Here is a 24065-nt window from a genome sequence, read left to right on the forward strand (position 1 = left end):
TTTCCCGAATTTCTCCGTCCTTTAACGTCATTTTATCCGCTCCCCACAGGTTTTAACGTCATTTTTTCTACAATTGTTAGCCCCATTTTCGTAATCTTTCACCACAACACCACTCCTTTAATACGCTTTTCCGAAACTTTCCCGAATTTCTCCGTCCTTTAACGTGATTTAGCGGCAACACAACCACCTAACCTTTTTGCACATCGCTGTCTACCAACCCAAGTTCAATACAAGATCAACTTAACCAACACTTTTTCGCCTTTTTTCATACCAGATCTTCAATTGCTTTCTAGTTCACCTTTATCTCTCCCCATATATTTCTATCTTTCTTTTTCATTTCAACCTCATCTTAAACTTTCCACCTTCTAATACCATGTCACCCTCACAACACCCCCACAACGACCCCATTAAGTTTTATTTACATTCCCTGGCTTGTGTCTGTATATGTGTGGATGGATATGTGTGTGTGTGCGCGCGAGTGTATACCCGTCCTTTTTTCCCCCTAAGGTAAGTCTTTCCGCTCCCGGGACTGGAATGACTCCTTACCCTCTCCCTTAAAACCCACATCCTTTCGTCTTTCCCTCTTTCCTGATGAGGCAACAGTTTGTTGCGAAAGCTTGAATTTTGTGTGTATGTTTGTGTTCGTTTGTGTGTCTGTCGACCTGCCAGCACTTTCATTTGGTAAGTCACATCATCTTTGTTTTTAGATATATATATATATCCTTAAAACCCATATCCTTTTGTCTTTCCTTCTCCTTCCCTCTTTCCTGACGAGGCAACCGTTGGTTGCGAAAGCTAGAGTTTTGTGTGTATGTTTGTGTTTATTTGTGTTTATTTGTTTGTTTATTTTTTATGTGTTTGTTTATTTATTTGTGTGTCTATCGACCTGCCAGCGCTTTTGTTGGGTAAGTCTCATCATCTTTCTTTTTAAATATATTTTTCCCACGTGGAATGTTTCCCTCTATTTTATATATATATATATATATATATATATATATATATATATATATATATATATATATATATATATATATATATATATATATATAGTGTCTGTTCTTTCAGAAATGTCTGAAAGAAAAGACACTACGAATCCGGGTTTGAACCTGGTAAGGCACAAATTTCCATCTGACGCCGTTGTTCTATTTTAACACCCATGACAGCCTGGACTTCTGTCCTTTGATATTTAATTGATTAACAAGGCTGTCTATTTCGATTGGCAATTCAGTGATAGTGCCGGACTGGAGCTGCATCAACCTACTCATTTCACTAGAAATAGTTGTAATTTTCTGAACAATTCCTGTTTAATAAGTGACAGTGATGTCTCTCATCGTTTACTTTGTTGGAAACCTACTTCTTTCTGCCCTAGCCTATGCTACAGCAATGAGTGATTGCTCACATTCTTGATACGTGCTACAGCAACTGTAGCCAAACACTTTTGTTTTCTGCCAACATATTTTTTGTTGTTGTGAATATTTTTGTTGTTGTGAATACATAATTTTATCTATGAACTGCCACATTTTCATAATATTTGCGAATGATACAGGAAATGAAGTAAATACAGACCTTTCGAAGTCAAAAGTCGGTAATATCCTACTAATTCATGTTAAAATAGGCTCAATTGTCTTACAGATACTTAATGCTTTATTAAGATAGGCTGCCGTCGTGATGTTTCTGTAGTAAGCTGAATTTAATTTGTATTAGTATAGTGAATGTTTTAATAGAGTTTTTCATTAGTTTACTGAATAAAACAGTAATCATCAAGGAGAAATTAATCAGCAGCAGAATTTTTTTTTTTTTTCACAATATCTAAAACAATCTGACAATGCTAATGTAGTTTACAAATTCTACGCCCGTAGAAACCTACTTGTTCTAACGATGTCATTAAACCAGTGTAGTTTTAAGAGTATTTTCATCTAGAAATGAATTGCCTTGATGATTGATCGATCAAGAGCAGGAAAGGTAAAATTTTACAACTGTATGACGAGAGGGACAATTGCTTGAGAGAGGACTTCCCTATCAATACAAGTGCCTGAGAGACGACTTTCCTACCAATCTCCTGGATAGTTTTGTTTCTCAAATCAACAGAGTGAGTTATCATGCAGTAGCATAGGTGATGTAGTTTTGTTGCTCGATTTTCTTACACTGTGACCGAAAGGTGTCTGAGCTGTTGGCAACAAATTCCAGCTGTGATGCACACACCCCTTGGGACAGAATTCGTAGCCCAAAACACACTTTTGGAGCTATAAGATGTAAAATATTATGTTCACATTATTAAGTCTTTTGGTGGGACTCAGCCTTCCATTTCTTCTTAGAAAGTTAATGATAAAGGCATAATAACACGTCACCAGTAACAGTATTGCAAAGGAATGCTCAATGAGCGACCTGATGACGTTCAATAATAGTCACTCCATTGACTTTTGTTGTTTCGAATTAGAGCACGCAGTACTCCTACACCAGACTTCTGCACTTTGCCTGTTGAATGCAAATATCACATGATGGTTAAATGGTAATCCATCACATATTTCAGTAGTCGAGACTTCCTTAATGTGGAAAATCATTCATACCAGAATGATCTGGCGTATTTTTCCCAAAAGCACTTGCTCCACACAGAGTTCAAATCTTTCTAGCTGCCTCCTCTTCATTCACCCCTCTGTTATACCAAAAGTAACTACTGTGTTGCAGATGTTACACCTATTTCCACTTGCGACTCAATTTTACAATGCTTAACCGTAGTTCATGATTTTCAAGTATGCAAAATCCAATGCTTAACTGCAAGACAATAACTAGAAATTCAAATCTGAAAATGACAGATGATACATACACTGACAGCGTCGCACTGCTTTCACATGGGCGGTGCCGGATTTCAAGCGGTGGGTGGCGGGTGGCGTCTGGCCAGTGGCCGGTAGCCACTGCAGCACGAGGAAACGCTCAAGCATAAGCTGTTACGATCGCGATGCAGCCACGAGCTGTCCTGCGGAATTGTTTCTGGAAGTACTTGTTATTGCTGGTGGGTAGAATGTGAAGTGAATTATCTTCGATGTTCAATCAGACTGATAACTTCAGACGAGGACCGAAATGTGGTAAAAAAAATTTACAGTTGGACGAGAACAGTCGACTATAATTGCAGACTGCACGACGATTACCACTAGACCATGGGCTCACACAACTCGACGACATCTCGGAAGTAGACAACACTTCCTCCTAACACTTCCGCATCTTACGGTGTTGCCAGATTGTGCAGATGGCTGGACTTAAGAGTTGTCAGGGGCGGTCAGTTTTATTGGCCACCTTAAGTGAATGACTCAGACTTAGCCTCTGTGGCGGCCGGCCAGCGGTCAGTTTTTATGTCTAAGAAAGACTGTACAAGCTCTACTGTGATGGCAAGGATAGATCAGTTTTCAGAGGAATATATATATATGAGAGAGAGAGAGAGAGAGAGAGAGAGAGAGAGAGAGAGAGAGAGAGAGTTCCATAAGATGAACATTACATTTAAAGAGCCTACAATGTATATGTGTCACAAATATGATGTTTTACATTTTAGAAAGAAATCAGCATCAGTGAAAGATGGTTCCATGGAAGAAATTGATGCCAAGTTAGCTGCTCGTCACACTGAAGCAGACAATGTGTATCTTCAAGCGAGCAAAGACAAGAAACGTTCCAGCTCAGACAGTTTGATGCTATGTTACACTTTTGACTTACAACAGTATCTGCTGACAGTGTTCCTGAATACTTCAGTTGCTTTTTGTAAACAGCCACTGTGAACATACAATTTGACCACACACAAAATCAGTAAGTGTAGTGTAACTTGCTACATGTGGCATGAAGTAGAGGGTGCTTGCAGGGGAAATCAGATCACAATGTGTGTGTTTCAAGGAACTGATGTCAATTCCTTCAGAAGTGAAACAAGTGACGCAATAATCAGACACCTGCAGAGGGCAGGATAAAAACTCTCACATGATTGCAATGTTCTTGTTCGCCATGCAGGAAAATCCAAATCTGAATGTAGTTGATCACAAATTCATGGTTGCTAGCCACAGTCACTTATAATGTGATGCTTACCATGGCCTGATCAAGAAACAAAAAAAAGAAGCTGTAAGCACCATTAGCTCATCTGCATGGTTGGTGTCAACTGGCGAGCTCAGCTGGTCGGAAAAGGAAATTTGGAGTTGTTCAACTGTCACATACTGATTTCTTGGATTTTGATGGCGTTCTGAAAGACACCTTACAACTTCAAAAGAAAGATACACAGGGAAATAAATTTAAGTGGCGAAATGTTAAATGGTTTGTTTTTTAAAAAAAGAGTATGGTATAGTGTTTTTCAAAAAGAGTCTCAATGAGGATAAGCCATTTCATTCAATTAGGTACATTCATAGAGGGAAGATGGGTGCTCGAATGCAGCCTGGAAAATTATATCATGCCACACTACCAATTTCTAAAGAAAAAAATAAAGAGTTTTGGATATTCTCCCACTTGTTCCACCCACATTCCACAACTTTTACAATGATCTCAAAACAAATGAAGATGAGAACTACCACCCTGACTTAGAATGTTCCATTTATTTTTATCATTGAAAAATATGTGCAGGATGACAATAATTTAACTATATGAAAAAAATGTAAATCAGTTACAAACGACAGCATACACACACTTTGTTCAACTTGTAAATGTCCCTACACATACTTGGATTTAGGTTAATACACGTTTGATATGCGTGGCATCATTGGCGATGATGTGGTGCAGACAAATAGCGGAATTCTGCAAGACCCGCCAAAGTGTCGAAACATCAATGCTGTCAGTGACCTCGTGAACGGCTGTTTCCAGCTCGGCACTAGTCTTGGGGGTCATTGCTGTACATCTTGTCTTTAACATAGCCTCAGATAAATGAGTTGTATGTGTTCAGATCCAGGGAATATGGCAGCCAATTGAGGCCCATACCAGTGGCCTCTGGGTACCCTGAAGCTAGAATACGGTCCCAAAAGTGCTCCTCCAGGACAACAAAAACTCTCCTGCTTTGATTGGTTTGAGCCCCATCCTGCGTGAACTGCATATTGTCAAAATCAGCTTCACTTTGGATAATGGGGATGAAATCATCTTCCAAAACCTTCATGTACTGTTTGATAGTCAGCGTACCATCAAGAAATATCGCATTGATTATTCCATGACTGGACATTGCACACCACACAGTAACCCATTGAGGGTGAAGAGACTTCTTGATTACGAAATGTGGATTCTCAGTCCTCCAAATGCACCAATTTTGCTTATTGATGAACCTGTCCAAATGAAAGTGGGATTTGTTGCTAAACCAAACCATATTTATGTAAGCGTAGGCTTCCGCGGTCGTTGTCATTTTCAATAAAATTCTTCAGGGTATCAGATCGCATCGTCATAATTTTAAAATGCGCCAACGTTTCGGCCAGCGTTGCAGCTAGCCTTCATCAGGGCCTTACGTTAAACTGCTAAATGAAACACACTTGGTTCCTTAAATAGCTGCACGAGAGAACCGTGTCGCTTCTTAATTGGCTGTAAAAGGAGGAGGAGGAGGGGTGAAAGGTATGCTTTATTGGTGTTTCCTTTATTATCTGTCATTGGCTGAAATAGCTGTTTTCTATTGGTCTTTATATTAATCCACCCCATTGGAGGAGACGGACGAATAGCGAACAGGTGATGGCTGTGACGTCACACTGTTTACATGCTGTCCAGAAGCCGGCTGCGGCGTGCCATTGCTTTGTGTGCTCGCGACCACTACTGCGGCTCTCCGCGTGTCTGCATGGGCCGCCACGGCTCTGCCGCCGCTCCGTAGCCCTGCTATTGCAGGCAGCCAAGACCTCGGAAGCTTGTACCCGTCCTCTCTATTCATGTTGGCGGGTCTTTTGGCTATTTCTATCGCCTCTCTAATCTTTCTTTTGAAAGTGAGAGGCTGTTTCGCCGGGACGCGGGCTTCTTGAAAAAATATTGGTTTCCCGCACTCGTCTCGGTGTTCTGCCACTGCTGACTTAGTGTGTTGTTTCAGGCGGATATATCTTTCATGTTCCGAGAGCCTTGTGCTAATCGGACATCCCGTCTCACCTATGTAGACTAACCCAAACGCACAACCAATTTCATACACGCCAGCTGTGTGTAGTTTGTCAACTGCATCCTTGGTAGAACCGAGCATGTCTGATATTTTGTTTCTGCTTTGGAAAATTGGTTTGATGTCGGCTTTTCGTAGAATTTTGCCAATACGTTCGGTGACCCCTTGTACATATGGTAACACAAACCATATTTACATCAAAGTCCTGTACATCAATTCTGTGGACAATAGTGTTGGCAAAACACAACCACTGTTCCATGGCCCTGGGCCTTACTAACTGTTGGGTTTGAATTTTGCATGGGAAGAGATGCAGGTCTTCCACAACAATTTGTCCCAGTGTCTCCCACCTGTTGTGCAGCTTGTCTGAGTGATTTTCTGGGGTTGGTCCGAAACACAGCGCATTTCTTCTCAATTTTTTCTACCACAACCATGTAGTCACCAGCAGCATAACACTCACATTGACAAACAGAAACAGTGCAAACAAAATGCACGGTGTGCACATTCTTACCATACTCTGGAGTGAGGTTAAGACTGTTACATGCAAACCAATGTCTAACACCACTGTTTACCATTGAAAGTTCACTTTAAAATAAACTAAACATTGATAAGCAACCTAAATCCTAAAAAGCTACTCATTCATGAAATCAACTGCAACTATCAGGCATACTAGCTGATGGTCTTGGCTGCATCTCCTGCACACTGTTCATTCACAAGTCAAATTGCCATAGTACCCACATTTGCAAGCAGAGTCACCCAGCACTAAAGATTGCCAACCCTTGTGGAGTGTCAAGTATGGGCTTCCTTAACTGGATTAACATCCCAAACTATTGACTGCAACCTCCAATCTACATCTACCACACTGTTCACTTCCTGCACTACCTTTCCACAGTTCCTATCCCATTACCATAAGACTCTCTGTCAGTCATAGTGGATGTGACATCCTCATACGCTGACAAACCCCATGCCCATGACCTCGTGGACATGGAACTACCTTTCTCAGCATCCTCTTGATATCAAAACTACCATCTCCTTTGTAATCCTTGCCAAACACATCCTGACACACATTTACAGGTCTGGCCAAAGGTCAGAGTACAATTTTCAATATTTATTTTACAAAACTATAGTAATTACAAATTTGTGGTTTTAAAAAAAATGAAAGTATAAACCATAAAGTTTGTTCCATATCTTTGTTGCAGGTAGAAGCTGAGTACAGAGCACTACAATCACTGTCGCTGTAAAACAGCATCACACAAGGAGAATGTGCACTGTGTTCTGTGGTATCACAGGATAGGTGTATTGTTGCATCGTACATGAAATTTAAACAAATAGGGTGGCCTTTGTTCAGTGAATGAAGTGTCAAGAGCTGTGCAACAGACGTTCTTACACAGCCCTTCCAAATCTACTTGACACACATCTCATGAATTTGGGATCCCTAGAATTACAGTGCAAAGAAATCTACACAACAGATTCCACCTACATGCATATAAGATCCAGATAACATATGCAATACACCCAAATGATGGAACTTGTTGAGCAGCTTTTGCGACTAAGGTATTGGCACAAATCGACACCAGCAATGAGCCTCATCAACTAATTTGTTTTTCAGATGAGGATACTTTCCACAGATCAGGTAAAGTTAACATGCACAATGTGATGATATGGAGTTCAGAAAGATCACACATTGCCGAAGACCATCTTAACCTTTCCCCTAAAATGAATGTGTGGTTTGGTTTAATTTGCAGAAAGACTCACTGGCCTTTTCTTGTTTGTCAAGAAATAAGTGAAGCTAACATGTGTCTGGATATACTAGAACACTTTGTCGTACCACAACTGGGAGACTTGCACCCTGATATTGTTTTCCAAGAAGATGGAGCACCACCACACTGGGGACTGTACGCTGTAAATTTTCTTAATGAAACATTTTGTGGCAGATGTACTGGGCATGATGGCCCCACAGCCTGGCCTGCAAGAGCTCTAGGCACAACACTTTTAGATCTCTTTTTGTGTAGCTATGTAAGGGACAAGGTTTACGCTACACAAATACCTGATCTGGATACTGAAGGAGGAGGATAGCAGACACCGTTGTTGGTATTAGAAAAGGAAATCTAAGATCAATTAGAGACTTTTTGAGCCACAAGTGGTGCACATGTTGAAGTTTACTGGCACTGTGACAAAAACTTGGGTGATTTTTTCTTTCATTTGTCACAAACCACAAATTTGTAAGTTTTATAACTTTTATACAATAAATATTCATAATTGTACAAAGACTTTTGACCAACCCTGTATTTCAATTTCAAAGGCCAAATATATGACCCCCTGCCACGGATACTTGCCTGGCATCATCCTATACCAACTCTTATCAGCCATCTGGAAGAATCCTTCTTATCCAGTTAACAGCTAAAACCACTTGTCCGGTTCAGATTCACCAATGACATTTTCACGATCTGGACTCATGGCACAGAAAACCTTTGCTCTTTCTTCCATAAGCTCAACACCTACTCCAAAATCCATATCCACTGGTCCTTCTCAACTCAATGAGCCACATTCCTGGGTGTCCATCTCCTCTCTCAGATGACATCATAAATACATCTGTTCATATCAAAAGCACCAACAGTACCTCCACATTGACAGTTGTCATCCATTCCATACCCAAAATTAACTTCCTTACAGCCTCATCAACAGTGGATGCCACTTCTACAGTGGAAAGCATGAATTGTCGAAATATACCAAAACACTTTTGCTGAAAGACAATACTCCTGCAACTCATTCTTATAAAATCTCCCTTGCCACCTTCTCCTCTGACACCAGCAAACCTGTTAACCAGCCATAAACCAGCATTCTTCTGATCCCTCAGAATCACCCTGACTGACTGATCTTGAAAAGCTTTACCAGGGATTTGACTCCATCTCTTTTTGTCCCCAGATGAGTAGCATACTACCCAAAATCCTACCCACATCACCCAAGGCAGTATGCTACCATCCACCCAACCTACAGAATATCGTTATCCATCGCTATTCCAAGCCTGCATCTTATGGGTCATTCCCTTGTCAATGACCCAATTAAAAGACCTGTCCCATACACCCACCCAGCACTTCTTAGAGCAGTCCAGTCATAGGCATTTCCTACCCTATAAAAGGCAGGTCATCACATGATAGCAGCCATGTTTCGTATCTGCTATGCTGCAATTACTGTGCAGCATTTTTTGTGGGCATGTAAGGCAACCCACTGTCTACCCGTGTGTCTGGTCACCATCAAACTGTGATCACACAGACACTTGACCATCCAGTTGCTGAATCTCCTGCACACCAGAACATAAAAGGCTAACAACTGCTTCATTATGCTGGCCTTTTGGGTACTCCCTTACAGTACAAGTGTCTTAACTACATAGGTGGGAAATGTCTTTCCAGTATATCCTGCATTCTTACAACCTCCTTTGACCTATACCTCCATTAACCTGTTTCCCACTGCCTCGCCTTACTTTTTCTTTTCTGTTGCTGTTGACACCACTCGTTCCCTGTCCCAATAGTGTAATACCAGCTCCCACCATTTTTGCCTCCCCACCCCCCCCCACCCCCCAAATTGAGGCACTGATCTCCTCCCCTCTCTCCCCCCCCCCTCTACTGACCCCCCCATTTTCCTTTCTACATCTCTCCCCTTCACTCTTCACTCCCTGTCTCCCACTCTGTCTTCAGCTTCCTCCATTTTCCCCGTCTCCCCCAATCCCTCTTTCTATATCTCTCACATACTCTACCCCCTCTCAGAACTCCTTTTGTCTTGCTGTGCAGCTGCTGAATCACCTGTCTTCCCACTCCTACATCGTACTACTTTGCTGCCTCCTCCTTACCTTGTGTGTCCTTCCCAACTCCCTCCCCACATCCATTAGCCAAGACAGCTGCTCTCAATAAATGATAATTCATATTCAGTGTCACTGTAGATGCTGTAGTGTGTGTTTGGGTGTCTGGATGGTTGTGTGTGTGAATGTGTTTACTTTCTACCAGAGAAAGTTCCAGAGCTCATAAGCTAGTGAACATTGTTTTCTGTTAAGTGTGTCTATGTGGCACACATCAGTCTGCTATAGGTTAGTGGTTGCCTTTCTCTTGTTTTACAAAATATTTCTACTATAGTCTCTGGTATTTATAAGGTGCTCTGTATTCAGCCTGGTTTTGATTATGAGAGCAAGTGCTCTCTCATTCTGACCACACCATGTGCTGCTGCATGACACCACATTCATGGTGAAATCATTCACTAGTATTAATAATTGTTTTTATAATATCATTTCTATCATTAAGTTATAGTAGATGGAAAAAAATAACATTTAGCAAACTAAAAATTATGAAGTAAGGACTTCTTGGAGATGTTACATGTTTTTTGAGCAACAGGAAGTTAAGATAGTTATTTCAAATTTGTCAAAAACATGTAACGGGAGGTTATAGAAACACTTTAATTTGGTTTATTCTTCTTAGTTTACAATCTGAAATAAGTAATTTCAGTAAAAACTAGTGATGGTGGTGACGGTGCTTAGTGTTTAACGTCCCGTCGACAACGTGTCATTAGAGACGGAGCGCAAGCTCGGGTTAGGGAAGGATTGGGAAGGAAATCGGCCGTGCCCTTTCAAAGGAATCATCCCGGCATTTGCGTGAAACGATTTAGGGAAATCACGGAAAACCTAAATCAGGATGGCTGGAGACGGGATTGAACCGTCGTCCTCCCGAATGCGAGTCCAGTGTAAAAACTAGTGATATGCTAAGTTTATTAAGCTCTGTGTACATTAACTGACATGGTTTGGACTTACAATTTTCAGAATGTAACATGTTGTAGAGCAAAGAGATTAACTACATGGTGTGGTTTTGACTAATATAAGAAATATTTTAGTCAAAATCCTCATAATAAGGAATTTCTTGGAGCACCTATGTGTTCTGGTGTTGTATTCAAATGGTAGTTCATTCCTCCACACACCAGGCAAGTCGTGTGGCCAGCTGCCCCACCAGGAAGATGCGCATAAACAGCTTTTGTCAACACTGAGATATTTTCCTTGTATGGCCTGGGCTGTTTATTGTAGAGTTACACATCATTTCCACAGCATCTGGGGGCACCATCTCGCTGACAGGCAGTATGACTATTGCAGCAGCACTCCCTGTTGCAAGGGCACTATTCTGTTATGCCATGTCACATGCACTCACAGCACCACATGGGTATTCATTCATCCATGCCCAACTATTTAGGCCAAACAATGTCACACCATGTGCTATGCCAATTATGCTCTACTCCTCCAAGTTGGAAGTACCAGCAGTTCCATGTGGCTGCATCAGCAGTTGGGCCCCTGTGCTACAAGACAGCAGAACCAGCACTCCCATCTCAGCATTTCATGCCAGCAGACACAGCCCAGTTCATTCTGTTCTTCACAAGCTGTACGTCAGCCATTACAGGCTGGGAGCATCAGCCCAGTAATGTCCCAGGTCTCCACACTGATGCCTACTATGAATCTGGGATTCATTGTAGACAATATCACAGGAGATACATTTCTGTTGTACTTAGTTACATCCAAGGCCATTATAATCGAGTTTCTTTGTAAATGAACAGAGATTCCTTCACAGTGTCATCTATCACTCTTCAGTACAAGAATACATCAAGTGGAGTGCTTTTCTTGTGATGAACTGGTTTAGATTCTACTTCAAGGTGAACAACTGTGATGGTTGTACATTACCGATGGCAGATTACCACACAACAATTCTGTGTTATATAAACAGTAACATTTGTGAGCTCTGAAAGACCACTGTTAATGATGATCATGTGTATTACTTCACCTCTAACCCAATTAGAGAGTGTACGGGAATTTGTCATCATAACTGTGAAACAATCATTTCAAGAACATAATAGGTTTTATAAGAGAAGTGTGCTCAAACTATTTAATAAACATGTTATCTCAGGTTGTCTTAGCATGACTGATTAATAATGAGTCATCATTTCCAACTCAGATGAACACCCACAATTCACTATTACACTCCTGGAAATGGAAAAAGGAACACATTGACACCGGTGTGTCAGACCCACCATACTTGCTCCGGACACTGCGAGAGGGCTGTACAAGCAATGATCACACGCACGGCACAGCGGACACACCAGGAACCGCGGTGTTGGCCGTCGAATGGCGCTAGCTGCGCAGCATTTGTGCACCGCCGCCGTCAGTGTCAGCCAGTTTGCCGTGGCATACGGAGCTCCATCGCAGTCTTTAACACTGGTAGCATGCCGCGACAGCGTGGACGTGAACCGTATGTGCAGTTGACGGACTTTGAGCGAGGGCGTATAGTGGGCATGCGGGAGGCCGGGTGGACGTACCGCCGAATTGCTCAACACGTGGGGCGTGAGGTCTCCACAGTACATCGATGTTGTCGCCAGTGGTCGGCGGAAGGTGCACGTGCCCGTCGACCTGGGACCGGACCGCAGCGACGCACGGATGCACACCAAGACCGTAGGATCCTACGCAGTGCCGTAGGGGACCGCACCACCACTTCCCAGCAAATTAGGGACACTGTTGCTCCTGGGGTATCGGCGAGGACCATTCGCAACCGTCTCCATGAAGCTGGGCTACGGTCCCGCACACCGTTAGGCTGTCTTCCGCTCACGCCCCAACATCGTGCAGCCCGCCTCCAGTGGTGTCGCGACAGGCGTGAATGGAGGGACGAATGGAGACGTGTCGTCTTCAGCGATGAGAGTCGCTTCTGCCTTGGTGCCAATGATGGTCGTATGCGTGTTTGGCGCCGTGCAGGTGAGCGCCACAATCAGGACTGCATACGACCGAGGCACACAGGGCCAACACCCGGCATCATGGTGTGGGGAGCGATCTCCTACACTGGCCGTACACCACTGGTGATCGTCGAGGGGACACTGAATAGTGCACGGGTCATCCAAACCGTCATCGAACCCATCGTTCTACCATTCCTAGACCGGCAAGGGAACTGGCTGTTCCAACAGGACAATGCACATCCGCATGTATCCCGTGCCACCCAACGTGCTCTAGAAGGTGTAAGTCAACTACCCTGGCCAGCAAGATCTCCGGATCTGTCCCCCATTGAGCATGTTTGGGACTGGATGAAGCGTCGTCTCACGCGGTCTGCACGTCCAGCACGAACGCTGGTCCAACTGAGGCGCCAGGTGGAAATGGCATGGCAAGCCGTTCCACAGGACTACATCCAGCATCTCTACGATCGTCTCCATGGGAGAATAGCAGCCTGCATTGCTGCGAAAGGTGGATATACACTGTACTAGTGCCGACATTGTGCATGCTCTGTTGCCTGTGTCTATGTGCCTGTGGTTCTGTCAGTGTGATCATGTGATGTATCTGACCCCAGGAATGTGTCAATAAAGTTTCCCCTTCCTGGGACAATGAATTCACGGTGTTCTTATTTCAATTTCCAGGAGTGTATTTTGTAAACATGATTACTTCCCTTCCTCATATAAACTTATATTACAGAGGTGAAGAAATGGAAAAGTGGCAGTTTTCATGCAAGAAGCCTGAAATGACAACAGTACTGTTATTTCCAGATTTTTCAGGTATCACAAGTGAACAAACTGCTGCCCTAGAGTAGGAAGCGAGAGTAGGGGAAACTGGGGAGGCATAAACATATGGGAGGTTCAACCATATGGGAGGTTTGACCAACCCTAGTTTTATCATCTTTGGAACTATGGTTTAACACCAATTCAAGCTAGAAAATTTGTTTTTGAATAAACTGTGGCCCTTAATTTAGCCAATCGCAATTTCAGCTATCCAAGCAACTGGAAAGATAATGAAGCAGCAAGTTATGATTGGCTCCGTGGTTTCATGCTACGGAACAAGAATTTATCCCTACGAACTCCACAGGCTGCAAGCCTTGGTAGAGCAACAGCTTTTAACACAACAACAATGAAGAAGTTTTTTGATAATTTAAGTAAAGTATTTGACAAACAAGCCTTTGGTCCTGAAAACATTTATAATGTAGATGAGACTGGAGTCAGCACAGTCCAATGACCAGGGAAGATAATTACCAGTAAGGGCGAGAAACAAGTTTCAAAGGTCACTTCGTCAGAAATAGGAACATTAGTGACAATTGGTTGTGCTGTTAGTGCTATTAGTACAGCCTTGCCACCCTTATATGTGTTCCATAGAAAAAGAGTGAGTGATTTAATGAAAGTTGGTGCTCCTCCAGGATCAGAGTTCTGCTGCCATGACAGTGGATGGATGACTGGTGAGAATTATGAGACATTTTTGTTTCATTTCATCAGATTCTCTATAACATCAATTGATTACCCAACATTAATTATACTTGATAATCATGACTCACACATCACTCCAAAAGATCTAATGATTATTACAATTCTTTGATCAGAAAAACATCCCCTTTCATCAGTAAATACGGGTATATTGAATACCATCTACTTATCTGAAATTACGATTCCAGTGTTCGTTCTTTTGAGAAGACAATGCGGTATTAGCTTGGAGATTCCTCACTAGCTTGACTCCTACACAAAATCGAGTTCCTACATATCAGGCTAATGGGAGAAAACAAAGAAGGCTTTAAGAATCGCAGGTCGATTATTAACACAGAGGGGTGCAGAAAAATGTAGACACTCTTTGATAGTCATTATTAATGGAACAAAATGGCCTACCATTACAATTCTTGCATGGGGGGAAGGTTATTTCATGTGCTCAGAGTGACTCCCATTAGTAGCCACACAATGTTTATGCCACTGAACTGTAGACTGAACTATGGCTCTCAGTGCTGTTGATGTGATAGCCGCAAAGGATACCTTGGTGGTTTCTCATAGCTCATTCAGTGTAGCTGGCTTGTCTTAATAAACGTCATTTTTCTTGTCTTAATAAACTTCATTTTTCAAGGCCCCCCATAGGTAGAAGTTAAGAGATGTAAGGTCTGGATACTGTGGTGGGTATTCAACAGCTCCTCTTTGACCTATCCATTGTCCAGGTAGATTTTCATCCAAGTAGGCTTTGACATTTCTGTGGTAATGAGCACAGTCTTGTTGTAGGTAACATCTCTTATTTCCAAACATATCTCGGATGGCAGGTAAAATCAATGTTTGCAGCATATGAAGATACATCTCACCAGTTACAGTAACTTCAAAGAAGAATGGGCCAATCAAAATGCACGATGACAGACCACACTACACATTAACACCGGTGGATTAACATGTTTGTCCACACGAACGTGATGATTTTCATGAGCTCTGTACACGCAGTTGTGGTGATTTACAGTACTGTTCAGTTTGAATTGCACGTCATCAGGCCAGTTAACCATCCCTGCAAAATATTCACCCTCGCGAAGCATGCCTTCAAACAATTCACAGTACTCCACCGTTTGATCGGCGACACGGGTGTGAATAGTGTGCAGCAATCTTGGAATGTACACTTTCCACTTTGCAGCCTTTAGAATTCATCATACGCTTGACAGGCTCCTCCCACTCTCTTCATGTGTATCCTGCTTCACAGATTTCTGAGGTAAGCTAGTAAAATGTTGCAATGCAGCAGTGCTGGAAGCTTACTTGTTGATGTTTTTGGCCAGTCAGACCATTCCTTAGGCACATCCTGAACAGTACTGTCAGCTTCAAATTTATTCGCAATATGATAAATTGTTGTATGTTTGGTGGCTGAGTCCCATACACATTACACCACTGCCATTGTACTTCCAATGTGTTTTTGTACTTCCAGTACCATTTCAATATGGCCCTGTGTTGTTCAAACAAAAATCTTACTTCATTTATTGCCGCACTGTCATCACCATCATCTGCTGGAAACAGAGCACTAAGATCTGTTGACAAAATAATGAACAAAGTTAACACTCAAAATTGCAATGATATGTCATTTTGTTCCAAAGACACTAACTATCAAAGATTGTCTACATTTTCATGGACCCATCCTATAAGCAGAATGCTACAGAATGACAGATGAGTTATAGTAACAATGGCTACATACATTGGCTGATTACCCAGTGCTGCCCAATTTACTTATTTGTGTGACCCCAGATCCCACCTTGACACTGCAGATAAGTACGAAATGCCATGTGCCATTTGGAAGTCCTTGTTATCACTGCTACACATTTGTCTTGTTATTACCGCAATCAATTCCTAGTGCACTTGCCTCTTCTCTCTGAATGCACTCCCTTGTCCTGTAGATGGTTTTTCCTAATTTCTCACTCCTTTCTGCTATCCCTGAGTACCACATGGTCCTGACCACAAGTATGTTAAGATGCTTCAATCACTGCTGTGAAGACTTCAGTTTCCTTCCTTCCACTGCACATAGTTCCCTCCCTCCAGGTATACAATTTCCCAGTATAACAGAAAATCTTGGCATATGGCAGCTATGACTTGAAGGCCATGACATGACAAGTACACATACTATCTTCTTAGTAAACCTACAAGAAAGAACTATTTGAAAGCTAAAGTAATATCAATAATTTTTTACTTCCTTCTAATCAATACACTTACTCAAAACTTACCTCCAAGCCCAATTTGTAGAATCCATAATTAAATAGGTATTTCACAAACGATTTCAGATCTTTATCTGCATCAGCACGCCTTATGTTAGGGAACATAACAGTTGGCCTCAAAGTGGAGAAACCCCTTAAGTGTCGCACATATTTCTGCCGGATGTTTATGACAGCTCGAAATGTTGCAACCAATATTAAACCTTGAAAATAAAAAAAGCAGAAATGAATATGGCTTTAATGAAGTTTTTGAAATACAATTGCTAAAGTACAGCAATTACTGATACCCGCAGAGCACCAAGGTCAGGCAGTTCCAATTTTGTTCCATGGAGCACGAGTCCCACGAGTGCCTGTCAATTTTACCATGAGCAGGCACGTGTTGAGTAGGCTACCCTCCAAGTAGTCCTACTGCAACCCATTCTCACCTTACTCTCTGCCCATGCACAATTCTTTTGCCCACCATTGCATGTAGCACCTTGGCAGGGTATATGATCGGGTACACTACTGCCAGGCTCCCGCTCTCCCTGCACCCAGTTTACCCACCAGTGCCTGCTTGTGCCCGTGAGCACCCAGCTGCCCACAGCTTGGCACTTGAGGTGGAACAACCTGACCCAGGTAATATGGAAATCAGAAAAAAAAACTTCTAGTACTATACACCGAGTAAAATTTAAAAAACAATGAAAATTAAATTAAGCTGTGTAAGTAGATTAATTGCACCTAAACTCTGGATTACAAAACACATCACCACTGCAAACAGAATTAAGTGAATAACATCCTTATCATCAAGAACAACTACAGGTTACAACAGCATCTCATGTCGCAAACTATGGTGACCATCTTGAGCAATGTTATCAAATTTAAGGACCGTTTGAGACACTGGAGAAACTAAAACTGACAATATAAATTAGAAAAACTATGAACTTTTAATTCTAGTTTCTGAACACAGCTGGTAATTTAGGTTTGAACAGGTTCATAAACTAAAGTTTCTAAAGAATTTCCAGGGTCAGTCCAATAAAACTGATTTAAATTTTACATCTCCAAAACAAATTTTTATACCACCAACATTCTTTAAAGCAAAACATCTAAACCCATAAAAAAATTTGTAACAAATGGAGTTACTTAGGTAATGAATCTCTTTATAGCCTTAGTTTGACCGATTTAAATGTGCTACTGAATGCGGTATCAGAAATAAATTTGAAATCAGGAACATTAGTCAAATAGCTTACACACTAATTTTCACAGTGCTATCAAATCAAATGCATCACAAATTCTAAATAGTGGACAATGAATACTAAACAAATGCTTTCTTTTATTTGTTATGCTTTTGTGATATAATCATTTCACAATGCAGTAATTGGTTCTGACCAGACTGTAATCATCTTTGCACAGTTGATAGATAAAAGGAGGGGAATAAACTATTTATAAAATCTGCCAAGTAACTATCTCTAGGCGGAGTGACAGCCCCTCTTTGTCAATTCTCACATGTCTACACATCAAATGTATGATAGATTTTATAGTTACATTAATAAGAGTACTGGCATATGATTTTTAACATTGTTTTAGAACTTTAAAAAATTTTAAAACACTTTTTAAATTTCAGCATTTGTAATGAACAGAGGAGGGATGGTAGAGTAGGAGCACATGATAATGTGGATACATAAAATAAAGATATTATTGAATAGGAACAACACCAAACAATACTAAAGAAATGTAGAAAAGAATGAAAAATAATTAGCTGCACTTATGTCTGTTAGTAAAAATGGATATGAGGTGCATGCTGAAGTCTAAGTGGAGCTAGATTTGTCATGATGCACTGTATTCTGGCATAGAATGGATGGTACACACCAGTCAGATACTGCAGTGGATGAGATGTCAGAGAGCTGATGTACTGAATGTCACATGAGCAATTTGTCATAGATGTTGAAATATGTGAGGGTAGAAAATTAATTCTGTTTGTTAAGCAGTTTATCAGGTTACTTCCTTCTTGAAATGTAAACCTCCATTTCTTATAAAAAGTCTAATTGTCTACCTACTTATTTTTCATGTAACATTTTTAACTATCCTTCAATAAAGCCAATACCGTAATATGACCTTCCTTCACAAAATGTCCACCTAAAGCAGTTTTATTACTTGGTAGGGAGTGTTCTTTAAACCGTATACCGAATGTTATACATGCCTGGTCTGCATATTTTGTACCGCAGTCATGGCATATAACCTTACAAACTTCTAAGCATTTGTTATTGTTCTCTTTCTTCGCTAATTTTTGTGTTACTGTTATTTATAATTTTGAAGGCAATTTTCATTTTTTTTTTGGTTTTCAGAAATCCTACCTAAATATTTCATGGTGGTAACTTTACTTTCTTCTGCGTATCTGGAATACATGAGATGGCCATCTTTTTAGTTATCTTCTTGTGTAGGAAGCTGACCATTTTCAGATCATACTCATTATAATGGGCTACCTGTCATAGGATGCTGTGTTCCTTCATTACCTCTTATTACCAAAATGGATAGAAAGAAAGAAAAAATCCTATAAATGCTCAAGTAGAAATAAATATGTTTATCTACATCTACATCTACAGCTGCATCTACATCTATACTCTGCAAACCAGTTAAAGTGCATGGCAGAGAGTACTTCCACACCAATTATTAGGTTTTCTTCCATTCCATTCACACATCATGCTGATATATTTTCTTAGATTTGTCATTTAAAGCTGGTTCCTGAAACTTTGTATGTACACTTTCTCATGATAGTTTGCATCTCCCTTCAAATGTGTGTCAGTTCAGTTTCTACAGAATCCCCATGACACATTCCCACAGCTAAAAAAAACTGTGACCATCTGTGTTGCTCTTCCCTGTATGTGTTCAATATCCACTGTTAATCCAATTTAGTACAGGTCCTACAAAGTTGAGCAGTCTTCTAGGATGGGTCGTATAAGTGTTTCGTAAGCAGTCTCTTTTGTAGACCGATTGCATTTCCCTAATATTTTACCAATGAATTGAAGTATGCCACAAACTTTACCTATGACTGAGTCTATGCGTTTGTTAAGTTTAATATCCATACAATGTGTTACCGTCAGATATTTGTATGCACTGACCAATTCTGAATATCTCTCGTTGATTCCGTAGTCATATGACACAACATGTATATCCTTTGAGAAGTTCATAATTATACATTTCATTTCATATCATTTAAAGTAAGTTTCCGCTCTTTGCAAAGCTTTGCATTCTCACTAAGGTGTGACTCAATATTTGTGCAGCTTCTTTCACACAGTAATTCATTATAGACAACTGCACAACCTCACTACCAAGAAATTCTAAATCCAGTCACAAATTTCACTTGATACCACATGTGATCGTAACTTCTATAATAAGTACAGACTAAGTACTGAGCCAAATGCTTTTCAGAAATCAAGAAATACTGCATCTACCTGCTGCCTTTATCCTTGGCTTTCGAGACATCAAGGGAGAAGAATGCAAGTTGGGTTTCATGGTTGATGTTTTCTGAAATCCATGCTGGTTGATATTGAGGAGGTCATTTTCTTTGAGATACCTCCTTATGTTTAAGCTCAGTGTACATTCTAAGACTCTACACCAAGTGGATGTCAAGGCTATTAGATATAATTTAGTAGATCACTTCTTCTACCTTCTTGTAGTGGGTATGTAACCTGTGCTCTCTTCCATCTACTGGGCAGAGTTTTTTGTTTGGGGGATCGACTGTAGAATATACTTAAAAGACAGGCTAACTCTGCTGTAAATTCAATAAAGACTCTGATAGAGATTCCATCAGGCTCTGGAGCTTGCTTTGGTTTTACCAATTTCAGCTGTTTTTCAACAATACTACACTGATATCCATATCACTCATCTGTGCAGTGGTGCAAGAATTAAATTGGGGCGATACTCCTGGTTTTCCCTTTGCAAAGGAATATTTGAAAACAGAGTTAATTATTTCTGCTTTTGACTTGATATCCAAAATTTGAGTTCCTGATGCATCCACGTGTGTCTGGACACTAGCTCTGGTACCATCAGCAGCCTTTACACATGACCAGAATTTCTTTGGGTTTTGTGAGAGCCCCATCAATAATATCCTGCTAAAGCAGTTTCTGAAGGCATCATGCATTCCTCTCTCAACAGCTGAACGTGTTTCATTGAGCACCTCCCTATCTATAGCCCTATGCTTTGTTTTACATCTTTTATGCAGTAGTCTCTGTTTCTTAACAAGTTTTTTCTTATAGTGACTGTATACTATGGGGGAGTCCCTCCTATAACGGTCAACCATTCTTCTGAACCTGGGCCACAGTTTTTCTACTTGCTCCTCTCCAGAGCTACTGCAAATGTTTCGATTTGTTTTTAAGATATGACACTACTGCCACTTTATCTAGTTCGCTGAACATATAACTGCTCCTTCTAGTTTTAGTTGCTGTCTGTACTTTCTAATCATTGTTGCTACAATTGCCTCAGGGTTAGTGATATCATATGGACATCCTCAATGAGGACAGATTTACTTGTTACTACTAGATCCAATACATTTCCACCATGAATGCACTTCCAATCTGTTCTGGGTAGTTCTCCGAGAATGCTTTCTGTAATGTTTTTCAGGACATCTTGTCACACCCACCACTTACAAAACTGTAATTTTTCCAGTTGATTGTTGGATGATTTAAGTCTCTTCTGATGATGAAAGTATGTCTGAAGAACTTACATCTAGCGAACCTGGACGTGAGTCTGTTGGTCACGAAAAGGATCTGATAATAAGTTTTATGTTTTAACCCTTCAGGCTTTCCCGGCGATCTAATGACATCTTGGGTTGTCGGGTGTTCTGCCGGATATCAGCGTCGTACTTGCACGATATTTCGGTCACGTAGCTCGAGACCTTCATCAGGTGCGACCTGAGACTGCTCCTCGAGTGGACCTGGTCCAGTATTTATGCCTATGGCCTTCCCCCTCCACCAACGGCTGCAGGCGCTTCCTCTGTGGTCCGCGCCCATTCCCTGCGACCTGTTGGAGCGTTGCTGCTCCGTTTTCCGTCCGCTGCGGTTCTGGGTGTTCCCTCTGCGGTCCGCGCCCACTAAACCCGCTCCTGGGGCTTTCATCTACGGTCTGGAGTACCAAGCGTTCCCCCTGCGGTCCGTGCCCGCTCACCACGACCTGTTGGAGCGTTGCCGCTCCATTTTTCGTCCGCTGCGGCTCTGGATGTTCCCTCTGCGGTCCGCGCCCACCAGTCCCACTTCTGGGTGTTCCATCTTCGGTCTGGTGCGCCTGGCAGTCCGTCAGGGGCTCGTTTACCATCTCCATCTCTCTGGTTCTTCTGTTTGTGTAGTGTTGCAGCTGGCCCCGTTGCTCCTTTAACAATTCCAGAGCCGGATCCCAGGCTCTGCTTAGCTGGTACTCTGTGTCACGATTCATAAGATCGTCAGCCATTTTAATCTCTATCGATTCTCTTATAACACTGTCCCAGAATCTGGGTGTTTGTGCTAGGATCTTGGTATCCTCATACTTCATGGCATGATCTAGTTCCAGGCAGTGTTCAGCAATGGCTGACTTAGTCACCTGTCTTAATCTAGTGTGCCTCTGATGTTCTTTGCACCTGATCTCCACAGTTCTTGTCGTCTGGCCAATGTAGGACATGCCACATTGACAAGGTATATTGTAAATCCCTGGTTTTCGTAACCCCAGGTCGTCTTTGACACTCCCCAGCAGTCCCCCGATCTTGTTGGATGGACAGAAAACACACTTGATATTGTGTTTACGGAGGATCCTACTGATTCTGGCAGAAATAGAGCCAGCATAGGGCAGATATGCCACCTTCTTTGCTTCATCTTGGTCTTCTTCAGGAACCTGTGGTATAGTGGCTGGTCGGAGTGCCCTCTCAATTTGTCTGTCCGTGTATCCATTCTTGGAGAAAACTGTTTTGAGACGTTCTATCTCTATGGGTAGATTCTCTTGGTCTGACAGGGCACGTGCTCTGTGGACCAAAGTCTTCAGAACCCCATTCTTCTGTGCAGGGTGGTGACAACTGCTGGCCTGCAGATATAAATCAGTGTGTGTTGGTTTTCGGTACACACTGTGGCCAATTGATTCATCTGCTTTCCTCTGGACTAGTACATCCAGAAATGGCAGCTGGCCATTCTTCTCCAGTTCCATGGTGAACTTGATATTAGGGTGGGATGAGTTAAGATGTTCAAGAAACTCATTGAGCCTATCCATCCCATGTGGCCAGATCACGAAGGTGTCATCCACATACCTAAAGAAGCATGTGGGTTTAAATGTGGCTGTCTCCAATGCCCTCTCCTCAAAACTCTCCATAAACATGTTGGCAACCACAGGGGACAGTGGGCTGCCCACAGCTACACCTTCAGTTTGCTCGTAATATTGGTTTCTGTACAGGAAATACGTGGATGTCAGTGTATGACTGAACAGGTCCAACAGAGCACCGTCAAATTTCTCTGCAATCAGTTCTAGTGAGTCCTTCAATGGGACCCTGGTGAAAAGAAATACCACATCAAAACTAACCATGATGTCCGAATCTGTGATGTGCAGTTGCTTGAAGCGTTGCAGGAAATCTTCTGAGTTGCGGATGTGGTGAATACATTTCCCCACATATGGAGACAGGAGACCTTTCAAGTACTTGGCTGTTGTGTACGTAGGTGCCCCAATATTACTGACAATAGGACATAGGGGCACGCCCTCCTTGTGTATTTTAGGCAGACCATACAGTCTAGGTGGCACTGGCGCTTTTTCCCGTAGTTGTCTGATGATCTTATCGGGCATCCCTGTTTCCTTCAAGAGAGCACTAGTCTTCTTGGCAACCTTGTCCGTGGGGTCACACTCCAGAATTCTGTATGCAGGGTCCTCCAGAAGTTGGCGTACTTTCTCATCATAATCCACCCGCTGCAAGATGACAGTGGAGTTCCCTTTGTCTGCTGGTAGTACAACAATGCTGTTGTCTTCCCGTAGTTTCTTGAGTGCAAGCCTCTCCTCGGTTGTGATGTTCGATTTCGGTGGCCTGGCCTTGGTGAGGGCCCTGCAGGTCTCTCGGCGGACTTCCTCTGCCACATTAGGTGGAAGTGTGGCTGCAACTTGCTCTACTGCACTGACGAAACCTGAAATGGGTACGTTTCTAGGGGTCGTAGCAAAGTTGAGACCCTTGCTGAGTACCTTTAAGGTTGTATCATCAAACTGTATGCCACTCAGATTCGTCACCGTGCGTGTCTCTTCCATCTGCTGTGCTTTCTTGCTCATGCGGTCAAACTTTGCAGATTGGCAAGATGAGGCATTCCTTCTAGCACACTCAGCTAAAGACCAGGAGGCACGGTCTGCCCAATCCCAATCTTCTCTTGTTAAGGAGGCTGCCATGTACAGATGAATGTGTAACAGCTCCCTGGCCACAACATCTAACCTGTGGCGCATATCTCGAATCCTCTCTCTCACCAGTGCCATGCTGGCTCTGCGTTTTATCTTGTTCGCCGCTCTGGAATTGATGTGATGTTTAATTCTGCCAAATACTGGTACCACTTCTC

General features: G+C 42.0%; 1 protein-coding gene across 1 annotated transcript in view; it reads right to left on the reverse strand.

Annotated features, from left to right (window-relative positions):
- The window catches only part of LOC126088449 (piezo-type mechanosensitive ion channel component), a 724612-nt gene that overhangs the window by 308375 nt on the left and 392172 nt on the right, over positions 1–24065 (reverse strand). Inside the window, exon 21 of the mRNA XM_049906591.1 lies at positions 16561–16751. Within this exon, the coding sequence (XP_049762548.1) occupies positions 16561–16751 (191 nt within the window). The remainder of the gene's footprint in view (positions 1–16560; positions 16752–24065) is intronic.

This window comes from Schistocerca cancellata, chromosome 6, assembly GCF_023864275.1.
Source record: "Schistocerca cancellata isolate TAMUIC-IGC-003103 chromosome 6, iqSchCanc2.1, whole genome shotgun sequence".
Lineage (NCBI taxonomy): Eukaryota > Metazoa > Arthropoda > Insecta > Orthoptera > Acrididae > Schistocerca > Schistocerca cancellata.